The following is a 15,521-nucleotide window of genomic DNA, read 5'->3' as shown; positions in this document are numbered from 1 at the left end:
GTATTGAAATTTAAAAATGCTCATAACTCGCTTAATAAATTAAAATATCGTAAAAAACCAATATACTAACGTCTAATACAGATAATGTCCCCATATAGTTCTTACCTTTGTGTTTGATGTTAGATCAGGCAAGCAGCTTGTGGTATCAAAATTGGGTCCTACTTATATTATTGACCATTAGTACTTGTTGTTATAGGTAAATGTAGAAAATTAAAAAACGATCATATTATTTTATCTTAATAAACCAAAAATTGGTTTATTAAAATATTTTCTTGTTTCCTTAACACAATCAATCCACCTCAGTGTTACCACATACCACATTATTACCCATATACTATACAAAATATGTTAGTAACCTGAGGGACGTTATATCCGTTCCACAGTTCCCGAGAGGTACCACCACCTAATCGGTCGTGAGAAAATGTTTATCAATTTATTCACTGAATGTTAATATTTTAATTTTCTACACATCATACAATTTTGAAAATATTTTGACTTTTTTTGAGCTGTTTACGGACATTCTCAGTTTTCAATTTTTTTAGTTTTTTTTTCTATAAATATCAATGAAATTTTGTTTATTGGGTAAAAAAGCGTGAAAATTTAATGAAAGGCTCCTGATATATTGTTACAATAGCAGTTGAAAAATATTAAAAATACATAGGCACAATTTTTTTTATAAGCATTTGAAGTTAAAATTTTGACAACATTTATCAAATTTAAAATTGATATTTTGTAGTTAAAAATGTATAAAATGTTCAACTTTTATATAAGAATTTAAAATTTAAAACAAGATTCAACGTAAGTATTTAATTTTGTTACCAAAAAATCTAAAAAATACATAAGCACAGTTTATTTTATACTCATTTTAAGTTCAAATTTGGACGAAATCACATATAAAAAAACCTAGAATAACTATTTTAGTTATTTTGTTATGATTGTATAATATTAATCGTGGGTACTTGAAACTTCTAAAGTATACTATTATATATCTATGATAGTATCACGGTTTGTTGTTGATGTATAACGCGTTATAAGTACCTAATGGATATTGTGATATGATTAATTTGGAATTTATTATAGGTACCTATTATGGGTTAATTTATTAATACCATAGATAAGTATAAAATATGTCTTATACCTTGACTGACATACCGTCTCCGCTCAGTACCATTTGTCTCATATAATGATATTATATCATTGAATTCAAAATTAATACCATCCATTATACAGTGACCCACTTGTAACCTACTGTACAGCAAAGCGACATCCACTTGCCCACCTTTTTGTATTTTAATTCCACAGGTAGAATTTTTTACTTTAAAAAAATATGTAAATTCCACTGATACTATAAATATTTGCATACGTTCATATTTAGACGTTTACCCTGTAAAATAAACGTAAAATCCACTGATATTGTTAATCGACTGCCTCAACGAAAAAAGACCTAACTCACTTTTACGAATTTTTTGTTTTTTTTTTTTTTTTTAATGTGGTTTTACTGGTATTACTGGATTTCCGACGAAGATGGTAGTAACTCAATCTTATTTTTTACAACGTATTTGTTTGATTAAATACAACAATTAGTTTGCCGGACAATCAGAAAAATAGTAACACCACATTGAAAAAAAAAAAAATCGTAAAAGTGAGTTACGTCCTTTTTCATTGCCATCATTGGGGCAGTTGGTTTGTTGATCAATTTTATTTTACATTTTTAATTAAAACTAAATTTGATGATTTGGTCGGCACTGCACACGAATAGATGCAAAACTGCTGTCTACTGTGTCCTCTTCTTTAATTATATTATTATTATTGTTGTCAATTGATTAATATTAATTTGATACTTTTTTTTATCTCATTCCGGTAGGTCGTCGGTTGGGGCTTCGACGAAAACAACACGCCGACCGAAGAACTGAAAATGGCCAAGATGCCAGTCGTATCACAACAAACATGCCTCTGGAGCTATCCACAATTTTATTCGGAATTCACGTCTGATAAAACGTTTTGCGCTGGATTCAGAAATGGTAATTTATTCACTATACTCCAGGGGTGGCCAAACTTTTTTTTAATTAAAAACTACTGAGTATATAATATTTTTCCTTTGACGCAAAAAATAATATTATTTTTATTTTTAAGTCTTTTATTATTACCTAATATTAACAAAAAAACATATTTATATAAATGATACAATCAAAGTGTAAAGTTACCTAAAAACTGGTGTTTCAAAATAAATTAACATTATCCAATACTGTTTGCGTAGAAGCGTGTAAATGTGTAATTACTTATTATCGTTGCTAATAAATTATAATCTGGGAAATAGTTGCCAGTTACTAAACGAAGACGTTGCCTTAAAAGATTCATGATCAAGATTCAAGATCTCATAATCATATTATAATCTCTATGCGTGACGCTAAAAATAAATAAAACCAAATCGTTTCTTTCATGAAATATATTGTTGTCGTATAATTATAGTCTAGTTGTTGCATAGATCCTTGCATTACCGATGAATGTAGAGGCGTGACAAAAAATAGTATGTGTGGCTCGTGCTAGAAGGCAATTTCAGTCTTGGGCGAAATGCGGCCCTCGTCTGCGGCCCTCGCCCGCGACTGAAATAACTCACTTTCCGCCCTTGCTACACATTATATTATAATAGTTCATACCATTTTCCGCTTAATAGAATTTAATATTATTTTATTTCTCGTAGGTATGATGATACAGAATGGTTATTTTACGAAGCAATATCTTATCAAAAATATAAAAATTTCATATTGTAACAACGAATATTGACAATTGTAAAAAAATTTAAAATACTTCGAAATTCCTTTTATTATTTCCTTAGATATTGACCAAATGTGCGCGCATATACAAAATATGGTTTACTGCAGTGATTGTATTATGTTTTGTATAATATTATTTTAATCTGACATATAGGCACAAGCGTATGCAACGGAGATAGTGGTGGCGGCATGGTGTTCGCCAGGAACCATAGGTGGTACCTGAGAGGTATCGTGTCCCTGACGGTGGCCAAAGACGGATTGCGGGTATGTGACACCAGACATTACGTAGTGTTCACAGACGTGGCCAAGTACACAGATTTCATCACGAAGAACTTACAATGATGGCAGTCATCGTCAGATCAATGATACAATATAATAATATATTATACAGTAATTGAATGTATAAAACGATCTGCACATTATATATAGTGTACCTATATACTAAGTCTTTTGCCGATTCCTATAATTATACCTACGCAGACGACGCGTTTATATTTTCAAAATGTTATACTCTTTCTATAGTTTTTTTTGGAAAATGTTATATTTTCATTAATTTAAATAAAAACACAAATTCAAACATAATAGTGAAATAGTCGTGTAACGAGAATGTCCTCGGGACTTTACGGTTATAGTACATCTATATCTATATATATAAAAAAACAAAAACATTTTTGCACCTTTGTCCTTTCTGCATTGAACGGTTTGTTCATCCGATTGTGATGAAATTTGGTACAGAGATAGATTAGACCACGGAAAATAAGATAGGCTACATTTTGTCGCGAAATAAGTAAATAAGAGGTACGACTCGGGGAGGTTCTCAAACAAGGGGTTTAAACATGGGTCTCGAGTTCGAACAACGGTTTCAGTGGCAAATTTTTTTGTATTGTTTTTAAATTGTTTTATTTTTTTAATTTTTGTTCATAAATAGTTGCTATTGGTTTTAATAATAATTATTATTATCAAGTGAACTCTTTTTACATTGTTTTTTTCTTATTTTTATTTTTACTTTTTCATTTTTCTTCTTTATCTATACATACGAATGTTTGTTTTTTTTTTAATTATCGGATTTTAGAATGGTTAGTTTAGGTTAGGATTTTGTATTTAATTGGTTGTATAACTTCGATACTTAAGAGTTAAATTATACACTTACGTATGCACCACGCAGGGTCTGTGATCTTATATACATATACCTATACGAAAAGAGCGGATTTTTATGCTCTAAAAAGTGTCAAAATACGCCTTATAATATGCAGTTGAAATCGTAATAAAACTTTGAGGCCCACTTCTATTATACAGATTTAAAATATAAACAAATGTATAAAATGTTCAATTTTTATAGCTAAGTTTGAAAATTTAAAACAAGGTTCCACGTAAGTATGAATATAAAATAATAAAAAAATATAAAAAATAATATAAAAACACATTTTTTTTTATACTTATAATATTCTGAGTTGTTAAGGTTGAAATCGTGTTAAAATCCATAGCCCCAATATAGATAATAATAATAATAATTATTGTCATAGTTAAAAAATACAAGATCGATTTTACTCTTATTTATTTATTTTTTATATCATATCGTAACTCGTAAGTATATATAATGTGATGAATGCCCCGAGCGAATTGTGTGTGATCTATTTAATAATATGATCGATATGCTGGTCGTACTGTCTAACCGACACCTGGTTTGGGCACCATTTGACCCAGCTGCTGTCCGGCGGACAGCATCGATGCCATGTTGGCCATGTTCATACCGCGCAAGGGCACAACGACGATGGAAAACCCACCTAAAATTAGTGTAGGGCTCTGGCCACCACTGTCTCCTCCCTGCAGGTACGATGAAGGCAGCCCACCAGCCCCGGGAATGCCGGTCGGCAGGCCTCCGAATGGTAGTGTCGACCCCCCCAAACTGGCGGCAGGCGTGTTGGTGGCCGGGGCCGAAGTTGCTTCGCCACTGCCACCACCTCCGGGCACGAGACCGGAAAGTGCACCTTTGGACAGCATGTCGCCTTCCGTGGTTGAGGTGGAATGCGTACTGACATCACCGCTATCGATCAGTGGCGTTTCGATTTGGCCCACACTCGGGTTCGCTTTCCGCGGGTCTTCCGTCTCCTGAAAACAATATATATAGGTACGTTGGCATTGCGATAACTGCATGGTGCGAATAATAATGGACCGAAATATTGTTCTCAGATCGTTACACATTTACATAATAATAATAATAATAAAAATAATATATAATTATATGGGAAATTTTATTATAGTATAATAATAATAATAAAATTACATTCCACAGGTGTGAACGAAACATAATAATATGCGGTCGATGATAAACTAGATATATCTACTACAATGCGATTACTCATGAAAATGTGCGTATATTATATTATTATTAAGACATATTATATGATATTATAATATTATAGTGACATAGATATAAATATTTTTTATCGTTGTTTGTCTTGTGACTATTGTGAATATTATCATCCGTCGATCGATGACTTATCATTGTGTTTGCGTGCCATCTTGTCCAATTTCAAATTGTCTGCATCCTGCAATGCGTTTTCTTCACTCAGATGCTCAACCCCGTCCGTGTAATTATCGATCATCGCTTCCATTGCCGAGTCAATGTTGTGCAACCCTTGAATAAAGTTTTCAAATGCAGTCTTATCTGGAACGTCAACTTCATTTTCGTATTCTTCTTTTGTCAGTACTCTGTTATCGACATCGACGGTTTTAGACGCCTATAATTTAGTAAAAACACATTATAATCGGTATCAATTGTTATATATTTGTATTAAAACACTACCTATACGACGTAATCTCATGAGACTCTGTATAAACTGTTTAGCACCAAACTCGTGATGACCAATAATGCTGGTATAATATTATATAAAAATATGCATTTAAAGCATAGATTCTCAAGCTTTTCTGGGCCATGGACCCCTTTGAAGTGTAAAGTATAATCACGGTACCACCCCCCCAATCACACCAAAATAAAAAATATACAAATAAATAAATACCATCGCGTTCGGTAATTGATTTGAAAATAAAATATAACAATGGTCGGGACAGCAAAATGCGACGTCCGATACACAACGCGACAGCGACTGGTCAACTGAAATGATGGCTTTCCGTGTTCAATCAAAAATAATGCTCGTTAGATCGTATTGCCAATTGCCATGGGTTTGCCCAAATATTACGATTACGATAACTTTATATGACATATAAGATTATCGTAATCTAAGATTTATATTGTTGCTTTACCTTGTTGTTTAGTGGCAGAATGTGGGCAAGACATATATTTTGTTATCTTAAAAACGCTATCAGAACAAATTTATTTTTGGATTATCTAAAAAAACTCGCTGCCATGCTACCCTGTTGACCCCTGAGTAACCATCTACGGACCCCCGGTTAAGAACCTATGATTTAAAGGAAGTTATTAAAAAAAAAAAAAAACTATTTGATTTTACAGTGTTAATATTATTTTTTTTCACAAAGATACGTAGTCATCTAGATAAATAATTATTAATAAATATTATTATAATATTACCTAAATTATATTCATAGACCTTCTATTAGTATAAGGTATATAATATTATGTTATAGTATCGTAAATCGTAATTCGTGACCAAGTAAGTTATAATACTGTTATATATAGGAGTGCTTATCACGATAACAGAATCTATGTTTAATGTGTATAGATATTATATTATTTGAATACCTAACGATTTGAATTTCAATATTATAGTATTCATTAATATGTACAACTAATATACTAATATGTTGATAGTTAAAAAATCATGATATTATATATTAGGGTAAGTACTATTAAAGCAGTATTGAAGTATTGAATATAAGCAGTATTAAATCTCCAAAGAAATTATAATGAATGTTTGGTTTATTTTATTTATGATCTGAAATGTGCAGAAGAAAATATTAGGCGTCGTAGGGTAAATGTTTTATTCATTTAGTCGATTTGAAAAATACATATACATCACTTACAATAATTATTAAACATAAAATAGGTATATGGAAGTCAACATCAAATCGAATATTTCACTATACATTTATGAAAATACGTATTTGGTTTCTTATATGATTCTAAAGTATTCTAAAAGTATTTAAAACGTTGAGGCATGGGCTGCATGCATTTTTAATTTTCTTATAACTATTAAAATTTCTATCCAAAAACAGTGAACTCTTGAATAATTTAATATCTTTGTGACTTATTAAACAAAAATTATAAAATGCGTGTGGCCACTGCTCAGCCATCGATGCAACATAATATGATAATGTTTTTCGTGGAAGATTATATTGTAAATATATAATTGTATAAGTATTATATGGGTTGGGAGTGTTTTGAATGTAATATTTCGTTTCATACAAAAAAATACGGAGACTTAAACGCTTTGTGCGTGTTCGCGTGATCGAAGGGACACGACCAATACGTAGGTACAGTAAACATTATTAATAATATATTATAAACAGAAATTTAAACTTATAACATTCGGGCCCAAGTATAGCATATATGGACCCGCAGCGACTGAAATCTTTTAAATTTGTCGGTATTGGTTCCGGTACTAGTTCTACAAAAATAAAATCACTGTTCCGTTCCAAATAATTTCGGTACTGGTTCCCGATAATTTAGGTACCAAAAAGTATAATAGTTTTAAATACCTATCTAGAATGCTGTTTTAATTAATAGTATGAGAAATATTAGAAAACTCATATGATCATATACATAGTTTATACACTTAACAGTAATACCATTCAATTATGACAAATAAAATAATTTTATTTTTGAACCTAAAAGAACCTGTTTAATTTAAAAATTCTGGTTCGGTTACGGTACTTTATTTATTAAAATGAAGGTTTCGGTTCCAGCTCTTAATATTTTTAAGGTTCCTGTTCTTTTAGGTTCGGTTCCAGTCCCTATTATGAACTATGGGTATTTGTGTGTATATATAATATAATGACCTTAAAAACGATTCATATCATATATTATCACAACTTTGTCTCTCAACGAAATAAAAATAATATAGTTGTGCACAATATTAAATAGTGCGTATAGATTTACTAATAATTATTATTGTCGAAACGTGTCATGTCTTGGTGGCGGTGAAAATATAATGACGACGACGACGATAACAATGACAATAACATAATAATATTATGTGATACTATTGTAATAGTATCGTGTAAAAAATAATATAATAATAGCGGTGTTGTTGTAGATCCGCCGCGGCTAATTCGAACCGATCAGAACCGGACGTCCGCGAACATGTCGCGCAGGTTTTTCCGGGCGTCGCCGTAGTACTCAGACCGGAAAAACACGTCAACCGCCCGCAACGGGTCCCGGGTCACCACGGTGGTGTCGGCGTCGGCGCCCGCCGACCGGAACCATCCGTTCATGCCGTCGCCGAACTGGATCAAGCCCTGCGACACCATGTCGCACGAACCGTGCTGGAACTTGTCGGAACCGATGAACGTGCCCATGTACGACCACGGGGGTGGTGCTTTGCCCATCATGCCGCCCATGGCCGACATCCCCGAACCACCGGCCTTGCACACGGCCTTGTGGAACTCGTCCGACACCATGTAGTCGCCGATCATGTTGCGCGTAACCGCGCCGTCGTCACGTCCCGCGCCGTTGCCGAACCGCTTGACCATCTCGTCGGTGGCTGCCTTCCGCCAGATCTGTTCGAACGCGTCCGAGTCCACCAGTTCGGCCAGCGAACGGGGCAACACCTGCGGCCAATATACCACAAGTGTTTGTGTGCGTGCTAATTGTGTGTGTGTGTGTGTGTGTGTGTGTGTGTGTGTGTGTGTGTGTGTGTGTGTGTGTGTGTTTTGTGGGACACGCGTGTTCGAAAACTCGGTACCTACTGATGCGGTTGGGATATTTGCTGTCAATTATTTATTTCGATCCACACAAATATTATGTATATAACTATTATTAATACTGCTGTATTGATTCCATATAGACATGCAATAATACTTGTCACTTTTTGAAAAAATAATTTTTACATAGATTAAGTCAAATCATTTTTGAAATACCTATTATCGAATTTCGTACGAAATTAAAAATGTATGATGTCATTCAAGAAGATAAATAATTTAAAAAATGTTACGTCTGTTTTGGATAAGTTGCATATATAAAATCTGAACGTCATCTTTTCGACGAGAACGCACTTAGAAGTTAGAAATACTATAATGAGTATATGGTTTCAACGATAAACTGCTTGAAAGCGACAAGTAGGTGCTATATTGTGCTCAAATATTTATGCATGTTCACATTACTGAATGTAAAAGGTCAAATTTCGATATTTTTCAACCTATAAGACGTTATTAAATAAATTGTTATAGATTCACGTGACTTCAAGTTGTGAATGAAATGAAATATTTTATTTTGCACGTCCGATTTTAAATGTACAATTTGAGTAATTTCTGACGAGAGGTAAATGGATATAACGCACTTATTAATTTTAATTTTATATTCGTGCTGTAAATTTCATAAACAGTTAGCTACCAACAATAATGATGAAACAACCAACTATTTTTCTGTTTTGAATTATAATTAACTTGAAACGTAAACATATTATAATATATAAATATTTTAAAAACCTTAAGTTTACTCGAGTCGAAAGACTTAAGCTCTGAACTATACATCAACCGTCGAGTAGGGCCTGTTTCGTAGAAATTGGAGTCCGAGTGAAGCATTTTTTTGTGGGCCCTTGGAAGCGTAAATAATTGTTTTTCGTCGGTTCGTAATATGAGATTTTGTCACCTACATAAATGTGAAAAATAGAGCCCTACCAACTTAATTCCTAAACGCGTTTTAAACGTAAATAATATATTATAATAGAATTTTCAATTATAAATTCACTCACACGCATAATTCACACATACACACACACACACACATACACACACACAAATACATAATATATTTATTTAAACGTAAGGTGTAGATATTAGTTCTACATTTTTAAATTCGTCTATTAATTAGGTAGTTTGTTAAGTTTTTAATTGTCTCATTAACTTAGTTAATTAAAATATCCATAATGATTTATGATAAATTAAGATATTTTCTATTAATATGCAAAATAACACTTGAAGTTAAAATCATGAATATACAATCTATATCTATAGTTAAAGCTTATTAATGTATATATATATAAAAAATAAACAAAATAATATTTCTAGATTTAATAAATTATTTGATTCAAACAAATAATTTGCTAAAACACTACACTTGATAGAAAATATTGTGCAATAAGGAGAAGTATTTAAGTAGGATCCGTGAAGGTTTTTTAATCAAAAAATATTAAGGTATTATTGAACATTTTTATTGCTCAAATTATACGGGTGGTATTAAAATAATATTATTTAACTTTTATTTGACTGAGTAAGTTTTAGAGTTAATTATATTATTATTAATAATTAACTATAATTGATTATGTTATATTATAGTCATTAGTCATATTACAAACAGTACTACACTATCATAATAACTTAACAGTTTACTGTAGTTGGTTACAACTTACAACTTATAAATCAAAATAATATGTACTTAGGCATAGTAGGATTGTACAATATACAATTAAACACCGGAACAAAACATAATCAAAAGTCTGAACCGTGAATTGTTATCATTTATTTTTGTTAACGTCGATTCACTGTCATAATATCGTCTACATTAATTGCACACGATAAAATTAACTGCAGTGATAGGGCAATATGGGTGTACTTGGGGGACCCGTTCACCCAGAACTTATGCATTATGCATAATGTTTTACGTGTACGTCAATGTGCGCTGCTCCGGAACGTTCCTTGTTTTATGCTGGAGTGTTACGAATTTATAACGATAAGGGTTCGGATATATTATTATTTTATAATCAGGGATAGCGACGCGACAGCGATTCAAATATTTAGTGATTGAATCATTCTTTCAACAAATGAACTTATTTTTTCATAAATGTCGATTTTTTGCTAATTAGACACCGGTATTTTATGATAAAAGTTATATGTTAAAGCAGTGGGACTATCTATTTTATTTACAAACTTTATATTTTAAAACATAATTTTGATAGGTTTATAATAGTATATTGTTTTTATTACATGCAGGGTGACAACAATTTCAAATCGTTAGTGCAAAAATCGTATTCGAAAATACATTATTATTTTTTATATAAAGAACCGATTGTAAGCTATAGATAAACATAATATTATATTAATTTATTATTATGATGGACTCTTTGTTTTTTCCCACCTACAGTTAAACAAAATAGTACACTTTCATAATTTTTTACTCGAATGCTATACAATAAAAAATATGTATATTTGAGTATTTTCGAATACGATAATAATTATAGCGATTGTGGTTTTAAATGTATCTTGTATCTGATAGTAAACACGTAGTATTCAGTGTAAAATTATTGTTATGATAGATTCCTGTCAGAATTCGATTTTGGATCATATATTGAATCAATCCTACTCTAGTTTAATTCAACAATATTAGTTTTGAAATGACGACTGTCGAAGATCGATATACCTATAGCCTATAGTGTAATGTTTGTACAACAACCTGCAGCAATGAAATTCAATGGAAAATCGTAGTGTTGTAGTTACTGTTGGTTGACATATTATTATATGGACATAATTATAAACTATATTTGTCCATCATAATTTTGTAGATCAAATAAATTATTTAAATAATCTTAAGCAGCTATTATTTTTTAGAAACCCACAACGTAGAAACGATTTTTTCTCCAAATTGTACGGTCATATTTTTTGATCGTGATCGGAATTATAAAAACTTATTTCAATAATACTCTTATTATGAAGTACTTATGATAATTTCTGTTAAAAAGTAGATGATTGAAAGTTACCTTCTAAAAACCTTTAGTAAATTAATTTTCTATAAAAATAAAAAAACGAGGCTTAGCAGAAAATATAATATCTTTATTAATATCTCGAAAAAAAAAATAGAAAATTATTGTTATATTGTACAACTGGTCACTGATATAATATTAAACGTTTGAAAATAAAATTATAGTATATATTTTGGACACGCTACATATAAAAATTATAATTACTAAAAAATAAATTATCTTATCACGTCTTAAATTAATATAAGTTATTATAAAGAGAAAATGTGGGAAAAATATTATAATTGTGTTACGCTTATATTTAGTATTATTTACGTCCAGCCCAAGATACATTTGTAGAAAATATAATGTTTCTGACATTTTCGTCGATAATTAATATTTATGTTACTGATCGTGACGAGAAATCAGACACATTGTCGGTGACAATGTCAGAAACACAATATGTTTCCGACAAATTGTTCTTTGGTCTGAACGGGGCTTGGAGAGCTTTCGGGTTTTTAGAGTTGCCTTCGTTTTACACAATGATGTACACGCAGGTATCGAAAACCATTTTATTTGTCTCGAATATTGTATTTATAATAATATGATACAATATAATATTAATATGTTCAAAAAAATTGTGAAAATATGTTTTTAAATATATTGTTGTGTGTTTTTTTTTAAAGCGGACCAACAAAGGAATAAGACGTAAAGTTTGTATACCGCCATAAAATTATATTAAATTATGCTAAAGTCATATTATGTCAAATATCGATATCAAAGTATTTTCAATTTAGTAAAAAAAAATATAAATAATAAAGAATTCAAAAAAATAATGCACATAAAATATTAAACCTACATACATACGCGAGCCACTTGGGCACTTGTAAACTATGGACTACGCGTTTGACGTACCGATCTGACGACTTCATAATAATTTTTTGTCATTATTTATAGATCACAGTTTTTTAAACCTATCAAGTTAGCACATCGAATTATACAAATAAATCCTATACCCATTGTTTTTAGTTTTCCAACATTAAACGTAGGTACACAATATAATAATTGAAATAATTCAAAACACTTATAATATTCGTGTGGGTGGTCTCCTCTAAAGTGTTTTACTTAATAAAAAAATAATAATCTATACATTTACATATTATATTATAATAACTAAAAAAATTGTAATATCAAGTACAAGTACTCACAGCAGTTAAATCGTCGCGTGTGATTGATGGAGCGGCATCCGCGTAGAAAGCGTCTGGAAAAAGTAAAAAATTTGTTATCTAAAAATATAGTTAAATATTAGGTACCTATACTATATATATGATTATATATCACAATATTGTGCTAACACAAGAAAGGCTATATTCGTCGAGAACGAAGACCTTTCAGTGTGGTTACCTAATTAATATTATATTATTATTATTCAAAGATAATTTACTTTTTTGACTATACAGTACAGTGTACACAATTAATGTCATCACCGCTATGGTTTTCGACATGTTTTCAGTAAAATATTATTATAACTTAAACCAATTATATTATGCTAAACGAATCTCGACTATACTGTCTACCTATTCTATTTAAACAAACATTTCGATTTAAATGTTACGCGTTTAAACGTAAACTAGGTAGGTATAGGGGTATGTAGAACGTATCGACCGACTACGAATAACTTCGTATGATGCGTTGCACGTCAAAATTCTATGGTTGTCGATAGTTCCTAAGCCCTTAGTATAATTTTATTGTATTCGAATAATAATTGAAATAACAAAATTTTTCAAATATGGTCACTGCGTTATTGTAGAAACACTTTGGTGTGATCCACGACACCAGTACTGACACGATTCGCCAGTAGTTGATCGACCAATGTCGATACGAGAAATGTGTAATAAATTACTAATTAACGAAACGTAAATGATAATATTAAAATATTTTTCGGTTTTAGTGTCAGCGATAACACGCGTTCGCGTGTAATAATTAACCGTAGGTTTAATGACATCGTGACACGGCTGATGATTATAATAATAATAAAAATAAAATACCAACCGAAACTCGTATTTAGATTTGGAATTTTCGAACGCGTAGGTACCTGTTGTTTTTAATCGAAATCAAAATTCGTACGGACGCTTTAAAATTTTATCAGCGAGACGTCGGGAGTGTTGATGGTCCCGCACCGGTATAATTATAATATTATACCATTAATTACGGTCGTAAACATAATTACGTATACTTATGATATAGGAACACGAGGACGATAGTGCACCTATATAATTATAATATAGATATAAGTGCCTACTTCGGCGTTTGGACTTACCCTTGACGAGGCACGCCAGCACGATCAGCGCGAAATTCTTGGTGGACATGATGGCTTGCGGTCTAAATATTATGTATCGGTACAATAATAAAATTATATACGACAGCGCAATAAAACCTAATGATGTAAAGCTTATAATACGCGGTCGGCTCGCACAATGTACAGTGATGAGTCGCAAACGCCTAGTCGCTTTTAAATTGCTTTTTTGATAACGGCGACAAGTGCGTTTCCGGCTATGGGCCGTCGTAATCGTGGTTCTAATTTATTGCGACCATTTCCCGTGCGTACGACACCGTTGTTTCCACAATCGGGGGACGGGGTGATCGAATGCAAATCCTTATCTGGCTCTTATCTGTTTTGCCAATTCTTGCGTAGAACATCGTTAATGGGGCCCGAGTACGTCAAACCCCCCACCCCCTCCGGCATCTATGCAAATTCTTTGCTGGCCGCTCTGGTGGGAAACGAACACATTGCAGGCGTTTGGTCGCTTTATAAATCCAAAACGCCTGGCCAACCAAACATCAGTCTTCTACGGTCTGCGACCAGGAATAAAGACAACGACCATTCGAATCGTCATTACAGTGATTAACATTCCGTGCAATACTATCCATTTCTTTTCGGGTTCCCCGTCAAGACATCCAACATGAACGTGAAAATTGCAGTCTTCTTCTTCGCAGTGGCGACGCTTCTCCAGCTATCTCACTGTAAGTACCTACCATTTCAATCTCAACAATAACCCGGCATAGGATTTTATGTACCATTTAATTTTAATATTTTAAACTTAACACTATATTATGTTTTATTAATATTCATTAGTAAAGTTATACTATACTATACTATACTATATTATAGGTAGCTATAATATATATGAGATAACTGTTAATAGGTATATCACTAGTTTATGGGTGGTAAATTAGTAAAATATATTAATCATTTAACATAAAGGATTTTTTTTTAGTCTTTTTAATCGAGGTGTTTATTTACTCGTCTTACGACTTACAAGCTATTACCATTTTAAAATATAATAAAACATATTTTACATAGTTAAAACCAGGGCTTGAAACCGTTTTCAAAACCGATTTCAGAAGCCGGTATAAACCGTTTTAAAACCAAAACCGAAACCGTAATCAAAACCGAAACCGGAAAAAATTGGATACCGGTATTAAAGTCAAAACCGAAACCGAAAAAAATGGGATACTGGTATTAAAGCTAAAACCGAAACCATAAAAAATTGGAAACCTGTATTAAATTCAAAACCGAAATCTAAAAAAATTGGAAACCGTTTTTTTTTTTCAATTGACGTGTTTTTAAATACTTGAATTCCATTAATACGCATAATTAATACTCATAATAAAATTGAGACCATGATTAAAATGTTCATAACCATTTCATTATTCGTTAAATTATTAGTTGCTTTAAGTAATATAATGATATAAATTATAGTTACTAGCAAATACTATATATGACATTATGACAATAGGGGAGAAACAATGATAATTGTATAGATGATACAGGACCCTGAAAATACTCGAATGCGCTACATTTGTATCTTTCAAG

At 31.6% G+C, this 15,521-nt stretch overlaps 3 protein-coding genes and 1 long non-coding RNA gene across 13 annotated transcripts in view; 3 read left to right on the top strand and 1 right to left on the bottom strand.

Annotated features, from left to right (window-relative positions):
* Positions 1-3,219, top strand: part of LOC100164494 (serine proteinase stubble) — a 19,652-nt gene extending 16,433 nt beyond the window's left edge. For all 4 annotated transcript variants that reach the window (XM_029487619.1, XM_029487618.1, XM_029487617.1 and 1 more), the window contains 2 exons: positions 1,865-2,021; positions 2,929-3,219. In XM_029487619.1, coding sequence (XP_029343479.1) covers positions 1,865-2,021; positions 2,929-3,116 — 345 coding nt within the window. In that variant the 3' untranslated portion in view covers positions 3,117-3,219. The remainder of the gene's footprint in view (positions 1-1,864; positions 2,022-2,928) is intronic.
* Positions 3,220-3,982: 763 nt separating this feature from the next.
* LOC100164913 lies at positions 3,983-14,124 on the bottom strand. Of its 6 annotated transcripts, none has more exons than XM_016803468.2 (3): positions 13,965-14,097; positions 12,853-12,905; positions 3,983-4,883 (listed from the first exon to the last, which is right to left on the bottom strand). In XM_016803468.2, exons 1-3 carry the CDS (start codon positions 14,011-14,013, stop codon positions 4,443-4,445), a joined length of 543 nt encoding a protein of 180 aa, XP_016658957.1. In that variant the 5' UTR covers positions 14,014-14,097; the 3' UTR covers positions 3,983-4,442. The 6 variants fall into 6 exon arrangements, with proteins under 6 accessions (XP_016658957.1, XP_008181845.1, XP_001946806.1 ...); XM_008183623.3 differs by lacking the exon at positions 13,965-14,097 and adding an exon at positions 13,089-13,501; XM_001946771.5 differs by lacking the exon at positions 3,983-4,883 and adding an exon at positions 5,006-5,515 and having other exon boundaries at positions 13,965-14,124.
* Positions 4,779-8,134, top strand: LOC115033767. Its single transcript, XR_003839079.1, has 3 exons — positions 4,779-4,902; positions 5,068-5,143; positions 8,009-8,134. It is a non-coding gene; the product is annotated as an uncharacterized LOC115033767 (long non-coding RNA).
* A 349-nt stretch (positions 14,125-14,473) lies between the features above and the next one.
* Positions 14,474-15,521, top strand: part of LOC100166927 (sporozoite surface protein 2) — a 4,332-nt gene continuing 3,284 nt past the window's right edge. Inside the window, exon 1 of one of the 2 annotated variants that reach the window (XM_001945778.5) lies at positions 14,474-14,668. In XM_001945778.5, coding sequence (XP_001945813.1) covers positions 14,608-14,668 — 61 coding nt within the window. In that variant the 5' untranslated portion in view covers positions 14,474-14,607. The remainder of the gene's footprint in view (positions 14,669-15,521) is intronic. The other variant, XM_016803467.2, reaches the window with a different exon arrangement.

Source organism: Acyrthosiphon pisum, chromosome A1 (assembly GCF_005508785.2).
Source record: "Acyrthosiphon pisum isolate AL4f chromosome A1, pea_aphid_22Mar2018_4r6ur, whole genome shotgun sequence".
Classification (NCBI taxonomy): domain Eukaryota; kingdom Metazoa; phylum Arthropoda; class Insecta; order Hemiptera; family Aphididae; genus Acyrthosiphon; species Acyrthosiphon pisum.
This window is presented reverse-complemented; position numbering and strand designations above follow the sequence as displayed.